Here is a 21,389-nt window from a genome sequence, read left to right on the forward strand (position 1 = left end):
GGAATGTGAAAAAAACCATCAGTAAGGGAAGGAGAAATTAGACAGGAAAAGTAAAGGGTGCAGTATCAAGACAGTCACCACCGAGTGACTGGAACTTGATATCATTGGGGAAATTCTGGAAACCTCAACGTTAACCACCCTGGGACCGAGGGAGCTGGGATATTTATGTACTAACTCCTTCCAGTCATTGTTTGAGGGATACTCCTGGGGGGGCATTATTCCCTGGTACTTCTGGCCTGCCTTTCAGAGACAAAATGGGTCCCAGAGCCAGAGAACCAGAAAAGAAAGGCACATACCTGTTGTAATAAGTTAGTCAGTTGTTAGGGCAAGGGGAAACAGGAACACCAATAGCAACTAGAGCAGTTGGTTTAATTGCATTCCTTTAGAGGAGTTTCTCAAACTGACCTCTACATTTAGGGCTCTACCAAAACTTGGCTACTTCCCTAGGGCCCCAGAACACCCAGAAAGTCTCCAGCTCACTCTCAGTGATAACAAGTGAACCTATGTCACTTAGACAACTTTATGAAGAGCTTCATAGTCAGTGTGTAATATGCACCCAAACTGAGGAAACAGGTATTCTCATACATGGAGGGTGTACAATCCCTGGGGAGGGGAATTTGGCAATTTTGCACCAAAATTACATTATGCACCTACCTTTAATCTAGCAGTTCCATTTCTAGGACTCTTCCAAAAGATATACCACCACAAATATAAAGTATCATACACATACAAGGTTATTCAAGTTGCCATTGTTAGTAACAAAGGTTTGAAAATAACCCAAAAGGTCATAGAAGAGTAGCTTAATAAACTGTAGTAGATATACATGGTAGAGTACTATGCAGCCATGAACAAAACAAGGAGAGAAATGTTTCTAGGAACTGATGTAATTTCCAGGACAGAGTCAGTGAAAAAAGTTGATGTAGCATAGGGTACCTTGTATATTGCCATCTGGGTAAGAAAACTGGGGAAATTACATATTTATCTGTGTGTACGGTTTTGCCAAAACCCCCCATATAAGATGTATATTATAATTTGACAAAAAGTAAAGTAAAAAGAGCAAAAGGTTAAACCAGAAAATAATAAAAATAGTTATCTATGGGAGTAGGTAGAAACAGGGCAGAGATAGTGATGAGAACAAGATTTCTCCAAGTATACTTTCTTATAGTCTTGACTTTCAAAACCTGCCAATATTTTATTTATTAAAAAATAAAATCAAAGGGAGAAGAATGAAAAAGGCAAACCCTTAGCACTAATATAAACAAATTAATAAAACTACATGTCCGATTAATAACATGACCACATAGAGAAAATAGTGATTTTAAATAATTATGAACACAGTATTCTGAACACAGGGTATAGTCTAAGGACAAAAAGAGCTGAGAAGAAATCTGTAACTTTGCCAAACAGGTGTATATTTTTAGTGGCAATTTCAAGTTTTTAAGGTTGAAACTATTTTACATGTATGGTAGGAAAAGGTTAATTATGATAATATTATTAGGAAGCAAATTTTTCACTGGGAAAAGATAAATATACATAATACAGAGTAAAAGAAGATAAGTAAAAATCCTTAATGTTAAATTTGAATCAAAAACTATATTTTTTTAAGTCTGTACACTAAAAGTCTGTACCTAGCTGTAGCGGCAATGAGAACACCTAGCATTTAGATCTTGGTTTTGAGATCATTCCTCCACTTAAAGAACCCAGGACTCTTTGAAGGAATAGATGACTTGGTCCTGGAATAAGGAAAATACAAGATGAGCTTGGACCATCTCTTTGTTCCAGAAAATAAGGAAGTACTCAAAGACTGATGGGCTTATAGCAAAAGGACAGGAGAGCTAGTTTGAAGGGATTTCATTAGCTGATTCTAGAAAATGTTGAGCATCAAAAAGGATAATAAGTATAAGTGCACAAAACAATCTGTGAATCCATAGTGATACTCAAAAAAGGAGGGAAAGGGGAGGAGGTCTTCTTTTCAGAAGAACACCAACTAGTAAATGACAAGGATAATAAAGCTTGAATCAATTCAAACAAGCATCCTCAATGAGGTTAAAACACTGATGAAGGTTGGTTAGAGAGCAAGGTAAACACATGGTACCAAAGTATCACCCCACCCTCAACCAACCAAATACAAAAGGACAGTGTACCTTTACTGTAGAGAGACCTGGCTGGTGCTACCTGACCGAGTGAGCAAACGTGACATCATTACAGTACCACACCTGATACTTTTGTCTCCTGAAGTGATGCTACAGGATGTATATAGCCCCTGCGAGGATTAGTTTGAATCATACCAAGCCTCCAATCCTAACTTCCAGCTTATGGAAAACATAGATGGAAGCACACATTTAATGACAACACAAGGGAACAGTCAAACAGATTCAGACTGTGTGACATTCTACAAGTTCTTCTGATCTCTTCAAAAAGCCAGTATCAGGGGAAGAGGAGGGGACTGTTTTTTGTTAAAAGATAGTTCAGTGATATGAAACTAAATGCAATATCTAGGTTAGATCCTGGTCCAGGGAAGGAACACTATAAAAATTAGGGAAATTTGAATATGGATGAAACATTAGTTGATATGATGAAATTACTGTTAGTTTTATTTAGTTGAAATAATGGTATTGTACTTATGTAGAATAATGCCCTTAATCTCAGGAAGTCCTTAGGGGTGAAATCTCATGAACTCTGCAAATTGTTTTAAAATATTTCAGAAGAAGAAACAGAGAGAAAGCAAATGTGGCAAAATGTTAATACATTTTGAATCTAGTGGATCTATGAGTGCTTATTATTCTTTTGACTTTTCTCCATGTTGGGATATTTCAAAATAAAATGTTGGGTGGTGGTGGGGAAGATATATATTATATATAGTTGATACATAATTGATTACATATTAAAAATTAAAATGTATCATTAAAATTGCATATATCAAAATTATATTCATATATGTCAATGAAATTTCCTATTTGAGACTAGAAAGCACTTTTTTAAGGTAAGATATTTCAATTTATTTCAATAGTATTAAACACAATTCTATACCAGGAAATCTAAACATACTTGTTAATGCTTATGCACACACAGGCACACACACACGCATGTGCACACACATACACATATACAATCTTCTTTAAAAGTACCATTTAATGTGCATAAGGACCCCCTGTGTGTAGTCAGTTGGAAGAACATAACATACTGCGTTTGCCAAAACTCTAAAGGGCAAAGATTTACTAACACTAACCTTTTTTGGGCAGTATTAGAAACACAGGTAAACATGGCCAGAAGTTGTTGTTAATTTTTTAAGTATTTGAATTGAATTCTTGGAACCATGGCCATTTGCAGTCGAGAAGAGGCAATGCTCTTGTCCTCATTTTTCTAAAGAGAGAAATCTTTACTTCCTATCTTGGAAAGGACAGTTTCCAAATCTTGTTTTGCCATCCCCGTCCTCTGACTTGGATCCCTGCAGACCTGAGCCCAGAGAAAGCAGCAGGCCCCTCACTCCTGCAGTGAATTCTGTGCTGACACCTCAGTCCCCAGGCTGGGCTGCACTTAGAATCTCCCTGGCAACTTTAGTCCCAGTATTGATTCCTAGGCCCCACCCCAGACCCACTGACTCCAACTGTGAAAAATCCATTCAGCATATATTAAGTGCCCACTGTATGTAAAGTCTTTTGTGCATCCCGTCTTAGGCCAAGAGTGGATGGCATTCTGATGTAACCATGACTTTTGCATTGTTTTCAATCAGTTTAGTCCAGGAGGGGAGATGAGAAATATTTAGAATTTGCCTAATTCAGGGCATGCTGGGGGCCTTGACAAAAGTCAGACAAATTCTTGAGATAAACTGAATCCGAACCAACCACACATAGCGTTTCAATACCTTTATGAGGAGTGACCTGTCACGTGGTAAAACTGTATAAGGAACACAGAACTCTGTCACTTCAACTCAAGTAATAGAGTTTAAAAAAGGTTTAGAAAGAATCCCAACCTGGGGATGTAGAGAATCCAACGAAGGCTCTTTGTGCCTGATGGGAGGGTATGATATCCTCAGGAGAAGAAAGGACATGCCAAGTCCCAGAGGCCCTGAAGGAGGGAGCTACAACCCCAATGGTCAAGCACACAGCACAATTGAAGGAACCTTCTGAAGAACACCCATGTTCCCACCACCTGCATCCCACCATCCACACTTCACAGGTGTCCTCACCTATCTGTCCTTCTATCCATCCCTCACAGAGGTTTTCAAAATTATTTGCACCATCTTTATGTAATTGGTATTACCATTTAAAGGATATAACAGATTACCAGATGAGTATTAGCATTGTGATTCCAATAGGACATATGTCAACAAGTATTTGACTTGAAGTTTAAATAGATTTCATAAAAATAGTATTGACTTATTCAAGGAAATTTAAGTCACCAGAGAAGCTCGATGCATTCAGTGGCCTAGAATTATTTAAGAATTAAAGATTTGCTTGTTCCAACGAACACTGAAGATAGATAAAACATTTAAAATCTTAAATGTACTAATGCAACTTAAAATGTAAAAGGGCATTGAAACAGTAGTTTGTAAGTGGCACCAAAAATTAATTGAAGACCACCTTGAAAGTATTAAAATTTACTGGATATATATATATATATATACATATTTCATGTGTACAATATATTTTATGTATTTAATATATTTGCATATTTCATATATAAATTTTATGCACATGTATATATACATAAGATATATACATATACACATGTAACAGAAAACCAGTTTATTTATTTTTGAAAATCAAACGAAATTCTATATATTTAAAAAATAAACCCAAGTAGCAGCTGCAGAAAACCACCCCTCAGACACCCAAGTTGACATTGACAAGCCGACTGTGATCATAGCCCTAGGGGTGGACCAGAAGGAAGCCCGGGGAGGTGGAGCGTTGTGTCCTTCGGGGACCAAGGAAGACATTCTGAGGACAAGAAACGCAGTCACCGCAACTATCAAGCACCTGAGGTGCCAGGACATGAACGAATCACTCCACATCCAAGGTTCGAGGCTTGCCCTGTACAAGCCTCACGAGGGGCCTGTGCACCACTGGTGTCATCACTCCCGTTTCCTGAATGTTTGCAGAGGTGTGGCTTAAGTCACGCAGATGGTGTTTCTTGCACTACCCTCCTTACTTCCCCCTACCCACCGTGCTTTATTAAACTGTCTTTAGCATTTAATGGGAAAGTGTTAAAATGACTTCAGAATATTAAGAAATTTCAAAATCCAATTAAATTATGAAAGAAGTCAGCCATAACTTGCGGTGGGGGGGGGGGGGGAAGGAGGGGTATGGTTTGCAGCCTCACATCAGGGCGGAGAATTATGTAGTGAAGTACCTAGAACCCAGGAGAGACAGAGGGTGAGGACTCGTCCTACATCCCCGCCTCACAAAGGGGATTTCAGAGCTCAGCCGGGACCCAAGCCAGTCTCCTGAGATCTCTGTTGCCCTTGACTCTCCCCTCTCTCTGACCCCAGCACCTCCTCGGTTACCTGGAAATCCAGCCTCCCTCTTCTTTCCACCCCAGTTGGCACGCTCTCCATATCTGGGTGGAGGTACTGCAAGGGCTCCTGCCTGTTTCCCCTGCCCCCGTCTGAAGCGTGGCCCCATTTGGGACCCTCTCTCCAGCTTCTGAAGTGACCCTTTCAAAGCCTACTGACAATACCCACCTCTCTATTTGGCTGTGCCATCTCCCAAGTCTTCAGATCTCCACCTTGTCCCTGTGCCCCCTGAGGCTCAAGGCTCCTTGAAAGCAGTGTCTGTGTCTTACTCACTGTTTACCTCAATGCTTAGTGCAAAAATCTAACACATAGTAGGTGCTTCACAGCCTGTCTGAATATGAAAGAGACCAAAATGCGACTCTGGATAACTGTCTGCTTTCCAAACACCTTTTCCCTGTTCCTGCCGCCTCTTGCATGTCACTCTGAAGGAAAGTGGATGAGATTTGTACAAACTGGAGGTCTTTGGGTAGAAAAGCAAGCAACCAACCAGAAAAAGGAGAGAGCTGTGCCAGAGGGGTGCAAAATAGGACCCTGGAAAGAAGATGCATGGAGAGAAGTCTGAGGTATAGCTTTGTTTGTTTGTCTGACAAACATTTGCTGAGCAGCTATGATGATTTACAGCCCAGTTATGATGCTGGGTCCTGGTGACAGAGAAGTCACTCCAACTTACAGTGTGCTGACTAGGGGTCAGGCTCTTGCCAGCAAATTGTATAACTATGAGCTCTTTAAATCCTCACAGTAATCACATGCAATCAACAGGACCAGAGGATGGGTAGGGAACCACAGGCCCAGAGAGGTGAGGGGTCTGTGTATGAAGAGCTAGGAAGCAAAGAATCTATATGTGCAGTCAGGTTGCCAGGCTCTCAGCCCTGAGCTTGCAACTCCAGTGCTGGGTGTGTGTTCCCTCAAGACACACAAGTCTCTTCACTGAGGCTTCATTCTAATGAGGGGGCTGGCAAAGCATAGGCTAACGCATGCAGTGTCAGAATGACGGGAGCTGTGAAGAAACTAAGTAGGGATGGCAGGGGGATTAGTAGAAATTTCCCTGGAGACCATTCTGGATGAGTCAAGACATTCGTTTTGAACAAGACATTGAACTGCAGCCTGAATGATGAGGAGGAGAAGCTGCAGAAGAACTGGAAAGGTGTTCCAGAAAGAGGGAACAGCTAGTGCAAAGGTTAGCACCACTGCTGGAAGGCTGTCTGCCCTTGGGGTTCATCTTGCACCCTAGCAGTAGAGAAAGAGGGAACAGCTAGTGCAAAGGTTAGCACCACTGCTGGAAGGCTGTCTGCCCTTGGGGTTCATCTTGCATCCTAGCAGTAGAAGAAATTCAGTGGCTGGCACAGGGCTTGCTGTTTCATATGACTGTGGACCTTCCCCAGGTGAGTCTGGGGCAGACAAACTGGGAGAAGACTCTTTGTGTGACCCCTAAAGCTGACTGGCCTCGGGGGTGTCCAGACAGGGAGCATTTGGGGCCCTGAGGCATTTTATCACTGAGCCAAGCAGACTCACGTTTTGTTTGAAGCTGTGGTTCTCGGAGCATTCGGAGTCATCCTGCCAAATATCTGTGGAGTTCTCCAGTGTCTGCCAAGCGCCCTGGGCCGAGCAGTGTCTGTAGGCCTTTCCTGAGTTCTCTAAAAGTAAACACAGCTCGGGAGAAGGTCAGAACACGCAGCCGGTGCCCCGAGTATGTGGGAAGGCCCCAGTCCCCAGTGCAAAGCTGTGGAAAATCCCAGGGAAAAGGCATTTTCACTTCCTTTTGCAGAGCTCATTAACATCCCCACTGTTTATTTGGGATGGAAAGAAAAACACGGAAGCCTCTACATTTCATAACAAACCATGATCCGCTAATGTCTGCTGTGTTTACTCGAAGTGTCAGGAGCTAGAACAGTCCCTGGTGACTCAGAGATGTGCTACCCCACTAAGGTGCAGGCCAGCTGGGAGACGCAGGCCTGGGGTGTCCTGGCACTTGCTCAGTGGGGCATCTCTTCCTGATGAAGAAGAGGAAGTGGTGGACGAAGCCTGCCCTGCCACCTGCGAGCTTTGTGGCCTTGCGTGGGGTGAGCCCAATCTCTAAGCCTTCTGGTTTCTTCTTTGGGAGCTGGGGACAATAATGCTATAGACTCTCTGCAGTTTGGAGGAGATGCATAATATGTGTGTGTTTGGGGGGGACAGGTGACAGACAAAGTGTTCTGCCATGATCATGGCTATGGCGACATGGTCACATCTATTATTTCAGGAGCCCTTCCCCAAATGGATCCTCTCCCACCTGGCTGATCAGCAACTGGACTTGCAAAAGAGAAACGGAAATTTGTTGGAACTTCCTACTCCCGACCCTGCACATAGTGGGCCAACAGTAACTGTTGGCTGCATTTGATTGATAGACACCCACGTCGTACGTCCATCTGCCTGAAAGCTTCGCTAGGGTGTCCAAACGACCTCTCAAGCAACACGCACTACACTAAACTCTTCAAGCAACACGCCCTACACTAAACTCTTCATCTTCTTCTCACACCTGCTCCGCCCACATGTATTCTCAACTCAGCTGATGGCAAACCCATCTTCCCAGTCCTCTGGCCCAGGACCTTGGAGTTGTGCCTTCTTTCTTCCTGTATCTCAGACTTTTTATCTGGCATCCATCAGCCATCCTGTCTGCTCTACCTTCAAATAAATCCAGAATCTGAGCGCTGCTTTTCACCTCCTGCTATGAGCCTAACTGGAACCCCCATTATCTCTCACCTGGATCACTGCTGACTCCTCCAGTACTCTACAGTTAACCCAGGAGTCACAACGGGCAGAGTGAAATGCTAATCACATCATGTCATGCCTCTCAAAATCTTCCACAGGCCCTCTGAAAACAAGCAAGAGTCCTTCTATGACCTCCCCCAAAGCCCTATAAATGCTGGCCCCAACCCCTGCTAACCCAGACCCCTATTGCTTCTCTTTGCCTTTTACTCCAGCCACTGTGGTGTCCTTGCTTTTTGTGGAACACACCAGACATGCTCCCCAAATAGCACACAATTTTCACTGGTCTCCTTCCCTGCTGAGCACTCTTCCCTTACTGGCTAAATCCTTCACCTCCTTTACATTTTCACCAAAGCATCACCTTGTCATGAAGCCCTCCCTGACCACCCAGTCTACAATGGTAACCCCTCTCCCCACAGCAGCCCTCCCAGTCTATCCCTCCCCCACCCACTCTATCTTATTTAAAACTTATCACATTCAAACATACTCTCTACTATACTTATTTGTGATGTTTCTTGATTATTGCCTTTCTCTGCTGCTAGAATGTGAGCCCCACAAGGAGAGGGTTTTATTCTGTTCCAGTCACTGATGTATCCCAGGCACTTAAAACAATGCCCGGCACATGGTAGGTGCTCAGTGAGTATTTGCTGAATGAGTGAATGACAGTAATGTCACCTGACACTTGTGTTCTCCATGCCGGCCATAACGCTGTGTGCTGGGCATGCACAGATGGAGGAGCATGGCTCCAGGTCTAGCGGGGGGAGGAGACTTGCAAACAGAAGTGCCATAAGGTGTTGTAAATGCTGAGGATGGCTCAGGTACATAAGAGGCCTCAGAAAGCAGGGGGCTGATGTCCTCATGGGGAGTAGTCTGAGAAATTTTCTAGAAGAATGAATGTTTTGAGATGAGAATTAAAGCTGGGCTTCTAGATAGGAAGGTGTGGGTAGAAGTTTGAGGCACACAGTGGTGGGAAGTGTGAGCTCAGACCCTGGGTGGGAATAGCTGGGCAGGTGTAGAACCTGGGAGTTGTTGTTTGACAGGAGCAGACGTGGGAGAAAATGCTGGAGAGGTCAGACGGGCCAGGTGGCAGGAGGTCTTGTCCACCACTGAGAGGTGGTGGTGGTGGGGCCAACAGAATCCAAGGTGCATTTTAGAAAGCGTCATGGAGGTGGCTGGAAGGGGCTCCACTGAGGCAGGGGCCAGGGAGGAGCCGGGGTGGGGATGGGCAGCAGGGGTGAGTGTGGGCAGGCCAGGTGGGATGGAGCATGGTGCCCCTCGTCCAGTGGCCCCTCTTCTCTGTCCCTCAATGCCCACTTCGTGCGATGACGAGTCTTCACTGTCCCGCCTCCGGGATTTTCTTTCCTCTTCCCTCTTCTTCCAGCCTCTTGCCTCTTCCTGAACCCACGCCTCATCACCTCTTTCTCTGGACACTGCAGGAGCTTCCAAAATTGCCTCCTCACCCTGCCGCAGTTCCTCGATCCAACAGCCACAGCCTAGCCACGTCATCTCCCTAGACCACAAGTCTTACTCTGTCCCTGGGCCTCAGCGCCTCCATGCAACCGTTCTCTCCAGAGATAAGTTTTAAACCCTTTGCGTAACACACAATTTCCGCACAATCAGGAAACCTGTCTTCACATCACACACCCCCATTCCACACCCTATGCTTGTTCCTGCAACAGCCACAGCATTCTTGCCTACCATCTCCTCTCTAAACTCTCTGTTGGTTCCACATTCTCAGTACAGCAGGGACCCATTTGGATTTTAAGGGTTAATACACAAGATGTTGCGTCAAAGAGTAACTTCCTACCTTTTGTGAATCTTACCCCCTTTAGGACACTCCAGAAACCCAGAACCCCCTCTCCCAACTCACAGTTCTTTAAGCCCTTAACTCAACTTCTTTGTAAGCTTAGATATTTGACTACTTTTTCTCTTGAAGTGGAATGGACTTGTGTTTTTAGCTCTTGGGAAGGAACAGGCAGACAGTGGGGCTGGTTGGTAGTGTCTGTTTCATATGCCCTTGAGGGATCCTTGTGGACATTTGAATCCTTAGAGATGGGAAGGAATCAAGGGGCTTGACCTTGGGCTCAGCCTCAATTCCCATTTATGAGACACCCACTGTGTGCGGACTCTGTGCCTGTTTTCTTGTTCATTCCTCAACTTAACCTTAAAAGTTGTCTATTATTCACTTCACGTTACAGAGAAGAAAATCACAGCTCAGAGGGCTCTGGGAACTTGCCCAAAATCTAAGTGTGTAAAATAGAGGGATGGGCTTAAGCCTCGCTACACCAAGGGCTCTTTGTACCTCACTGAGCTGGCACCCACAGGGGCTGCTTGCCTGAGTCGTCCAGATCCTTTCTGAGCAGCAAACTTTCTAGCATCTTCTCTTCCACCTTCCCTTAAACCTCATGTCCTCCCACCTCCTGGATTGGTTTCACTGGATTTCATCAAAGGGCGCTTCCCTATAATGTGTCACTAGCTCTCCCATCCAGAAAAGCATCTTCCTTCAAAACTCTGTTCCAGAGGCCTCAAAACATGGGGACCAAATTTTAACTGATGTGATGATTTATTGGGCTGAAAGGAAATACAAAATATCACCATCTCCCCTTCTCAGAAACCCAGTCTCACTTTGTTTTACCTGGAACTTTGCAACTACGTATGTCTCCTGAGAATAGTTTTACCTGTTTCTTAACTGGTCTCTGGTCAAAGGCAGAAGGGTTCTAACCAGTAACTGCGGCCTTCCCCATCCAGAATAAAGCAAAAGAGAGGTGGGGCTACCAGGGCAGGTGCGGTGGGCTATCACCCTGGAGTCCTAAATAATGGTCACATCCTTGAAGCAGGATCAGGAATGGTTAAATTCTCCAACCACATTGCATGGGGCTTAAAAACACCTGTTCCAAGACCACCTCCCTCCAAAGCTATTGCGGGGTAGTTTTGACACCCCTCATCCCCATCTGACAAGCCAAAAGTTGTGGATGTGAGTTTCCCAATCTTTCCCCCTATGACGACCCACACTGCAGCAAATTCTGCAGTACCTGGGCCTGGAGTCAGGAATTTTTTTTTTATTAAGGTATCATTGACATACACTCTTACAAAGGTTTCGTATGAAAACCCCTGGTTACTACATTCACCATATTGTCAAGTCCCCCCCATATCCCATTGAAGTCACTATAATAAGAGGCCACAGTGGACTCTGTAATCTTGAAAGAAAAGAGGACTATTATATTCATGAAATGTCCAGGCACAGAAGAGCTCCAAGAAGACAAGAGGAGAAGCAGAGAGAGAACAGAAGCTATATTCCTGACAGCTTAGAAGGAGACCTGTGAGAGAAGAGGACAGGAGGAAAGCATGGTTGTAGTGAGCTCTCTACCCAGGAGGGACTAGTCTTTAATGAAACTGTCAGAAAATGGTAAAATAAAGCTCATTACCTTCACGCCACCATGGTAAGTATGAAGGGCAAGGAACGGAGATGTTTCCTGGGGAGGAATGAGGCCAGCACACGTACTGATCAAAGGTCCCATTACAAAATATGCCTGCAGAGAGAATAGGGTCCCAGTAAGCAGCAGCACTGGTGCACCAAGTCCTCTGCTGGAGCAGGGGTCCCAGGAGCCCAGCGCCCACCTTTCTGGCATGGGAAGCCGGTGAAACCCATGCAGGGACCAGCACGGGAGTCCCACTCTCCAGATGGGTCCAGGATGAGGAGCGATTTGGGGAGGACAGGAATGCTTGATCGGCCCCAAGCACTGTGGCTTCCTCTGCCCTACCTGACCTCTGGCAGCGGTCCACCAGTTCCGTCACTGTGCACGTCACTCCGACATTGGTTTATTTCACATGAACTGAACTCTCACGGAAGTGGAGGGTGAGGAGGACCCATGGAGGTTCAGCAGTGCCTTATCTTCCACAATTAACTAAATTACTGTCAGACCTTCACAAGTGAGATCCTGGAACACCCTTCCTGTGAAATGTGCTGAAGGACCAGCAGGCAGGAGGGCATCTGCCGCCCTGAGGTTCCTGGTCCCGTGGATCAGACTCAGCGTGATCAGGCCACACTTCTCCATCTGAGGACTAACCCAATGATCATTATGAAATATTCAGACCATCACAGACTCAGGGGATGATTTACACCCTCAGCCTTATGATGGGGTTTCAGGCTGGGTCCCAAATGCCCATATTGCAAGTGTCTCACTCTCGGAAACCAGGCATCACTTCCCTTGCTTTCTCCTCCTTATTAGGGCTGGAGCTTGGGGCCACTTGTGGTGAATCACCAAACACACATGTGCTAGATCATGACCTGGCCCGGGGTGCCTCGTGGATCTCACGGCCAAGTGTCAGCACTGGGTCTGTGGGAGGGGTGCTCACCTGTCTGACCCACTCACAGCGTGACTCCACATAAAAAGGACCTGCCTACTTTGACTCAGAAGCAGTGTTCCCTAAACGGGGTGGTGGTGGTGGTTCTTGCAATAGATAGCAAGCTTTGATTCCCACCTGCCCAGGCTGAAGGAATATTTAGTGGGAGAGGGTATGGCTTGAAGGCTGGGACTGCCTTTGGGTCAGGAAAAGGAAGACAGAGTATGTGATATCCTGTCAACCTCTGGGTCACTGAATGAAATGATCCTGAAGAAGCTTGGAGGACAAGGAGGGGCCAGCTTGCATCCACAGTCTCCAGTCTCAGAGGCAATGGGCCAAGTATCCTTATTTAAAAAAAAAAATAATAATCTAGATGCGTGCAGAGTCAGCATGTAAGCAGGAGTGGCCACGGACTGACCGAACTATTAACGTATTTGCTAGAATGCTCTAAGTTTAGCAGAGACCCAGACAAGCGTTAGGACTGAGATCCAGTTCACACCCTGGGAGACTGAGGACCCCTACCCAGCCCCCTAGTGGAGACCCAGGGCAATCTCATGTTGCTCATGTCATGTGATCAGGCTCTGAGTGTGCGGTGATGGAAGGCTTTTATCAGAGATGGGCTCACCCATGCGTATCCTGCCTCACAAGCTCTTTTACAGTGAGAGGAAGGGGCCTATCTCCCCTCACCTTGAACCTGGATAGGCCTTTGTAATTTCCTGGCCCAACTGGACATGGAGCAAATGGCTTCTGAGGCTTGTCATAAAAAGCAACATAGCCCCTGGGCAGGCTTGCCCAGGGATCCCAGCGGCCATGCTGGCAGGAAGCCCAGGCCATGTAGAGAGGCCATGTGGAAGTGTTATGGCCAAAAGCCCCAGCTCAGTTCTCATCTGAGAGCCAGCAGCAGCCCACAAATGTGGGAGTGAAGGGGCCTTCCGATGTGGCCAGCTCCCAGCTTTTTGAGTTTTCCAGCTAAATTCCTGACATTGCTGAGCAAAAACAAGCCATCCCTAATGTGCCCTGTCTGAATTACTGATCTGCAGAAATTGGGAGAGTTAAAAATGACTGTTATTGTTGTTTTAAGCCCCTAAGCTTTGGAGCTTTTTTGTCATGTAGCCACAGATACCCAACACATGTGCTTACCAGAAGCTTCCTTGCGTAAATCTTTCAGACACTTCTCCTTGTACTGAGCCCACTTCTGAGTTGTCTCCTCAAGAAGAGATCCTGTAACCTGAGCAGAAACAACCATGGTGACCCCAGTTAGCTGCAAACACAGAGGTGGCCTCATATTCATCTTACAGCACCATTCCCTCAAACCTTCCCACCAAGGGGCCCATTAACGGTCTGCACCAAGAAACAGAATTTCTTTGGCATTACGTGTTCTATCTTGAAGATACACACAAATTTTCCATTCACCCCTTAATCTAATCATACTGGTTTTAATACAAATACAAAAATTGGTTTTCAAAATCTTCAAGTGAGGTTGACAGTTCAAGAGGACACGGTATGTTCATCCCGAAGTTTCACACACTACCAGATGAATAGTTGCATGCCCTTACGCTACGTGGACCCCACAAAGAGAAGCATCATATGAGGAGAGGCTCAATAATGTGTCAGAGAAGAGCTGGGTGTGGGGTCACAGGCACTGAGGAGAAGGGTTACTAGCTTGAGACATCAGTGACAGGGGTGGTCAAAGATGACCAGGGGTCATTAGGCTAGAGCTGAACCTGAGAATCAGGTTGGACACTACCACCTTCGTTCCGTTGCACACTGATTTTTGCGTGGTACTTGCTTTTTATTACAGCAACTGCAGAAAACTCAGCTTTGCAAAGATACCACACCACCAGAAGAAATGAAGCATGATAATTTGCACACCGTCTGGCACACGTCATGTGTCACTCTGCTTCCCTTGAGAAGTTAAAATGTCTGACACACCCCTCCGAGCTCACAGCAGTGCCTTGCGGCATCAGAGCGCACACTGCGGGAACCATGCGATTAGACAACAAACACTGATGATGATGATGATGAAATAACTGGCATGTAGCAGCTTCAGCTTCCAATGGGTTGTGAGTCTCCCTTAATACTGTCTCTCTCTGAGTTATGGCACAAGAGGCAAGAGGACGTTTATTAACACATTGTTTAAGGAATTAAACATCCTAATGAGACCATAACTGACTCTATATTATTTTTACAAATTCTGCAGGTAAGCTTTCACAATCCTCCAAGTCACCAAAGTAAGATTCTGTCTTGGATAAAGTACTGTTTCTGCCCATAGGGACCTCACTGAAACGGGCTAATGAAGGGACAATAAGATCTGTCACATACACGAGCTGTCCCTGGACTTATATTATCCTACCCCCTTCTTTTTGCCATAACTAATGGCCAGGGCCAAAAGCAGAAGAAAAAACCTGAAAAGCACTGAATTTGGTCAGTCCAGGGGGCCAAACTGTCTCCTCAGATACCCGTCCTAAAGATGCCAAAACACAAGAGGCAAATCCAAGCTCGGTCACAGCCAGATCCAGATTAAGCACTGGGGAAAAGGGGATAGCCGAGGGGAGGTTTTCTAACTGGAAATGTTTTGATGCCTCTTTCCCTTGCACAGACAACCAGCATCAATGACCAACCTGGCTGAGAAGGGATTGTGGAATGGGGGGGAAAGCCTTCTGTTGACTTGCTTTAAATAAATCTACTACCCTTTGTTAGAGAAGAAATACAGTTCTCTGTAAATAAAATAAAAAGTATACATAAGCAAAAGGAGGAGACGGTGGAATAATAATCTTATTACTCAGAAATCCCATCTCCTTTCAGAGTCTCCTCTCTGTACACATACACCCTTTTTCTCTCTTTTTCTCTTCCTTTTTTCTTAACCAAATAGGAAATCATATTGTTTTGTAGCCTTCTTTCATATATATATGTGAATATATATCCATTTCAAGAACTATCCTTCTAAAACACCATTTTGACAGCTACCTAATGTTCTGTGAATGAATGTGATATAATTTATTTATTAAATCCTCTAGCCTTGAACATCTATGTTATTTTAGATGTTTACTAATATAAATGATGTTGCAATGAAAATATTCAGTTAAACCTTTGAGCACATTTTTATTTTATCAGGAGGAATTCTTCAAGCTGGAATTTCTGGGTCATAAAAGTATGCACTTTTTAAAAGGGCTTTGATAATGTACTGCCCAGCTATCCTTGCCAAAATTTTTAAAATTTAAAATACACTCCTTTTTATACTCCCATCAGCAGTATGTGAAAGAGCTGCAAATTCACTTCTCAGAGTCTTGAGTCTATGTTTTTTGATACCGAAGCAACTGTTAATTGACTTAAATGAGCACGGGTAGGGGGTGGGGAGAATAGCACTATATCCCTGTTTGAATTAAACTATCCCTGATAATTTCTCATTAAGTGAGTTTTATGAAGACTTCCTGCCAGAAAGCACGCCACGGTCATTTGTATTCCATGCAGGGAAAGCATCTATGAGCAAAATTCATCATGAAAGTCTATGCAAAGCCTTGTAATATAAACAACTGGAGAAAGAATATGGGTTTTAAGATGGGGAACCAGGAGGAGTTTCATCAGGATTTTAGACCTGCACAGGAGGGCAGAGAGAGCAAAAGGGATCTGAAAACAGGTTCTGGGTCAGAGGTTGAGGGGGACAGTGAGCATTATTGATTATGAATGTGCCAGAGTGAAGGACAAGGTGTGGCTCTGTGAGCTTCCTGAGCAGGTCTGAGGCACTGCAGATTTTGCAGTTGTGACATAAATATTCCCATGTCAACGGCTTCCAAAGAATGCTAAGGAAAAGGAGCTCAGGACTTCAAGTAGCCTGGGTAGACACAATGGCTCCACTGCTCAAGAGCTACACGACCTCAGGCGATCATTCAACTCTTGCAAATTTCCCTGCCTGTAAAATGGGTTCGGCAATGTCTTCCCGGAACTGAGAGGAACCAAAAGGGGTTGACGGTGGCGAACCAACAGGAGGGTCGTCAGGATTATAGACACACACGGGAGGACAGGCAGAGCAAAGGGGTTCTGGAAACAGGTGGTTCTGGGTGGCAGTAGTGGGAGAGATGGTACTAACAGGCACATTATTAAGTCTGAATATGCCAGAGTGAAGGCTTGAAGCAAGATGAGTAAATGCAAAGTGCTGCAACGAGGCTTGGCCCCTAACAGGCCATCACTACGTGGTTGTAGGCAGGTGAACGGAACCAGACAAGGAGCTGAATATATTCGGTTTTAATATGAGACACTCTGAAAACTGAAGCAACGGTGAGATCCCTATATCAATCCTCCCGACAACAACTGTCGGCCCCTGACCGGTTCAGTCCAGGGGCAGGCAGCAGTTCAGGGCCAGCTGTCCCTCAGGAATGTTCTGGTCACCCACTGAGAGGTTGCTACATTGACAAGAATTCCATGAAACTGCTTACTGGGCTCACCTCTATGGTGGGTGAGGGCTTGAAGACAGCCTTGGGGAGAATTTGGATGCAAAGAATTTGGTATAAGGGTATTCTGCCTGTCTATTCCTGGGTTAGCACCAAGGAAAGGCTGAGAAGGTGAAAATGAGCTCCGGTGCCACAGTGTCCCTTCTATGGGGGCAGGAGGGATTTAGCATTCAGGGGCTGCAAACAGGGATTAACTCAGCCCTCGGACCAAGGGAAGAAGAGAACCATTACTCAAATGAGTGGAAATGGGGTTCCTTCACATCATGGTCCAGAATAAAAATGGAACCTTGAAAAAAGAAGGGCAAAGGTCTAATTCTCCTGGATAAGAATAAAACAAACTATCAGCATGCCCAACTAAAAACGATAGTTATGTACATTATAACACATCCCTGAGGACTATACATATCATGCCGTGGAACTACATTTGCTGATATAGAAAAATGTGGCTCCACCTCCCCAAGACTCAGTTCCTCATCTATAAAATGGGATTAGCAGGAGACCCTCCTTCGCAGGGTAGCAGAAGGCAGGAAATGAGATAATACAAGGGAGGCTCCTGACACCAGACCTAGCGCATAGTAAGTGTTCAATAAAAATGTTAGCTTGTGTTAGTGTATTTTGTTAAGAAAAAGGCAGGTGCCAAGATAATATTCATAGCAGATCTTAGGTTTGTTTTAAAAAGCTATATGTAAATAAATGGTAGAAAAATGTCTGAAAGTAGAAACCCCAAATGGTGAACATACGTGATCTTTAGGTGCTGGGGTTACAGTGTTCTGTAGTTTGTACTTATTTTTCTGTAGATTTTATAAGTTTGTTTCTTAAACAATAAGTTTTCTATATTTTCAGAATAAGAGGAAAGGAAGGAAGGAGGGAATGAAGGTAGGAAGCAATTGGGAAAGAAGGAAAGAAAAAGAAAAATGAAACACTATCCTTATCACCTAAATTCTCAAACCTGAGTGAGTGGTAAAGCAGATAGGGAGTCAGATGCACAAGGTCCATTGCTACTTACAGAGCTCACAGTGACACAGGAAAATGCTTGTAGTGTGATGTAAAGGGAGAGTCAGGATACAAAATGTTTTAGGCATCATAATGTTAACTGTTAAACAAAATGCCTAGAAAAGGGATTTGAGGCAAACATGCCAAAATATTAACAGTGATTACCTCTGAACACGAGGGTTATGGTTGATCATTATTGTCTTAAGACTGTTTTGCTTTTCCAAACTGTGCAGAACGGATACAATAGCAAATATAATGGCAATAACAATACTAGTAACAATAAATTGCTCTTACTTGCTTGATGGAAACCAGCAGCAGCAGGGCATGGAAGGGCCTCACGGGGGTCCACAGGGGATGTTTGCTGTGGCGGGGGAGAGGCCAGGTCCCCAGGGCAGCAGGGGTGGCGGTGGACAGCATGTGGGCTCCAGGCAGAGGCCCCCCCTTCCTCCTCCTGGGTGCTGTCCTGCTAGATTCCGGCCTCATCTCCCTCGCTGCATATTCACAAGTGTGGGCACATCCCTCCGGCCGTCCAAGATGTACCACGGGCGGCCTTGTCTTGCATTCCTCTGCGTACAGCGAGGAAGTGTTTGCACAGTTCTCTCCACGCTGCTCACAGAGTGTCTGAGCCCGTCTAGAGCAGTCTACTGCATCTCCACAGTTTCTCATCAACAGTGGCTCGTCCCCCGCCCCGGCCCCCCCAAAGGCGAGAAGATTTTTCCCAGACCTCCCTCAAGTCAGCTGTGTCCCTGGAACTTCCTCGGCAAAGGACGCCAAGGAGAAAAAGCAGGGCGGTCAGCGGGTTCCACCCACGAAGCCCCGCGCAGTGCACACGGCCGGGGCGGGGCAGGCTCAGGTCGGAGCCGCCTAGGAACAGCTGGCCGGACAGCAAGGGCCTCAAGCCAGTTCCGAGGTGGGCATCTGCACGACAGGGGACGTTTCTCAACAAGGCATTAAGCTCGTCCAGGCCAGGCTGAGCCCAGCCACAAAGGCAGGGCCTCCTCCTCTGGGCCCTGTTTATACCAAGACTTCAAGAGAGACAGTTGCCTGGCCCAAGAGGGAGCAGCTCCCGACCCACAGGGCCTGAAGCAAAGCTGTAACCAGCGACTCAAGTTCCATCTACACAAGAGCAAAACGACATGCTGAAGGCAAACGCTCGTCTTGATTGCCCACTTGTGAGCAAATGTTGTTCTGTCCACCTGGCTGATCCTTTTTTGGAGTCCCCAGTCCATCACTGGCTAACTAACCTATTTTCTCACCACACTTCACATTTATAAAACCTGGCACCCAATGTCCTATTTCATTCATCTTCACAATAACCTTGTGAGGGTATGATTATTTCCCCACTACCCATCTGGGAACTGAGGTTCAGAGAGGTTAGGTTGTTTGCCTAAGGCCACACAGCAAGTAACTGGCAAAGCCAGGGTTCCCAGGTCTTCTGACCAGAATGGTCTACCTGGTAAGGCCCCATATCTTATCCTAACTCTCTAGATGAGATCCTTTCTCTAGGGAGGCTGGGAAAGGCTCTGCATGGCCCTTCTCTCCCTACCTCTCCTTGTCCAGCTCCCAAATTCCCCTTCTAAGTCTTCCCAGCCTCTGGAATCCGGGCGCAGGTGAAAGATGTCCTGACTGGTTGAAATGAAGGTCGGCTAGAGATAAGAAGATCATATTTTCATTTCGTTTTTTTTTTTCCATTCAAATTGAACCACAGGAGCTCATCTTGGTTAACTTATCTGGGTGAATTCTGAACAGTTAGGCAAAAACAGGTGAACATCATATAATAGAAATCCTTGGAGATCTTAAAAACCCCATGTGGCAAGATTTAACCTTAGTGGAAAAATGCTCATAATGAACAAAGACCCTCGAATTTAGTCTTATAACGACGTGACCTCTGTACTCAGTGTGGTTGTCTCTTTGGGACAACAGAGACTAGAATGAAGTGACAGAGGGAGTGATGGGCTGCGATCCTTTTGAGATGCTGTAAAACTATTCTGTGACTGCCCATTATAGATTATCTTCCAAGGTGCATGCTGGCAAAGGACGTGCCTGCTTGGAAAGACTATTCTATCCAATCTCTTTGAACTTTTTCTCAGAAGCATCCTTTCTCTGAAGGGACACGGCTTCCCTGTCCGTCGGGCGGATGCCATCTAGTGATGAAACACGGTAACTCCTCTTCCCACAAGACGGGGGACAGACCATGACAGGCACGCAGACCAGGGGCTGACTGCGCAGGGCACAGGTCCTCTTGGCTTGGCTTCACCGGCAGGGAAGTACAGGCAGACCCAGCTGGCAGTGCCCTGTTCTCCCAGCTGCCCAAGCTGGTGGATTCTCGGTTATATCTGGAGGCTCCTCATGGAATCTCTCCGCTGCCCTGTGGAATCTTGTCACTCCTCTCACGGCTTCATCAGAGCCTTCTGCCCAAAATCAGCTGAGGCGTCCTGAGCGTCACCACCCCTGCAGTGCCCCCTGGCGAGGGTATGGGTGATGGTGCCAAGGGCTCGGCCTGCCAGTGTTTGAGGCCTTGGGATGGTGCTGAATTCTGCACCATGTGGGGTGCACACTGCCTTCCCCTATTCTGCAAGGACATAGTCCCTCAAGCAGGGTGCCTGTTCCTTGAGTCTCTGAGTCCCTGGACCAGGGAGTTGTCCTTGGCCATCCCTTTTCTGCAGGGCCATGGGAAGAACAGGCTGTGCGAGCCTTGGGTTCCCCATTTCTGGAACCCAAACTTGCAGACCCTGATCCGTGCAAAAGGCAAGGGTGGGGCAGTCTCACCCAGACACCCACCCAAACCACCCCAGTCTTCAGTCAAAAACCAATGCCCTCCTCAGTAGCCAAAAGGTGGAAGCAACCCAAGCACCTTTTGGCAGAGGAATGGATAGACAGAAGGCAGCATGCCCAATCTTTTCAGCCTTAAAAAGGAAGGGAATTCTGATGCCTGCTTAGTAAGATGAGCCACCAAATGACAAATACTGTATGATTCCATTTATAGGTGGTACCTATCTAATTCATAGACAGAAGATGGTATGGTGGCTGCCAGCGGCTGGGGGCAGGGAGAACGGGGGACTTGTTTAATGGGAACAGAGCTTCAGTTTTGCACATGAAAAGAGTTCTGGAGATGGTTGCACAACAATGTGAACATACTGAGCTTTACAGTTGAAGGGATTAACATGACAAATCTTATCTTATGTATATTTGCCCCAACTAAAGAAAGACAAAAGCAGAAAGCAGCCATCCTACCGCACTTCTACCCCCTGGGCAGGACTGAAGTGCCAGCACTCTTGAGGGAACCGTCCCAGCTCCTGCCTTCTACTGGGGTCTTCTCAGGCCATGGGCACTCACGTGGATGC

At 45.8% G+C, this 21,389-nt stretch overlaps 1 protein-coding gene across 1 annotated transcript in view; it reads right to left on the minus strand.

Moving 5' to 3' along the window:
* The window catches only part of GLP2R (glucagon like peptide 2 receptor), a 49,985-nt gene extending 31,228 nt beyond the window's left edge, over positions 1–18,757 (minus strand). Inside the window, exons 1-4 of the mRNA XM_017658647.3 lie at positions 18,340–18,757; positions 13,745–13,832; positions 11,686–11,790; positions 7,028–7,149 (exon numbers count right to left, since the gene is read on the minus strand). Of these exons, the coding sequence (XP_017514136.3) occupies positions 7,028–7,149; positions 11,686–11,790; positions 13,745–13,832; positions 18,340–18,711 (687 nt within the window). The 5' untranslated portion in view covers positions 18,712–18,757. The remainder of the gene's footprint in view (positions 1–7,027; positions 7,150–11,685; positions 11,791–13,744; positions 13,833–18,339) is intronic.
* Between the last annotated feature and the right edge of the window lie 2,632 nt (positions 18,758–21,389).

This window comes from Manis javanica, chromosome 4 (genome assembly GCF_040802235.1).
Source record: "Manis javanica isolate MJ-LG chromosome 4, MJ_LKY, whole genome shotgun sequence".
NCBI classification, from domain to species: Eukaryota; Metazoa; Chordata; class Mammalia; order Pholidota; family Manidae; genus Manis; species Manis javanica.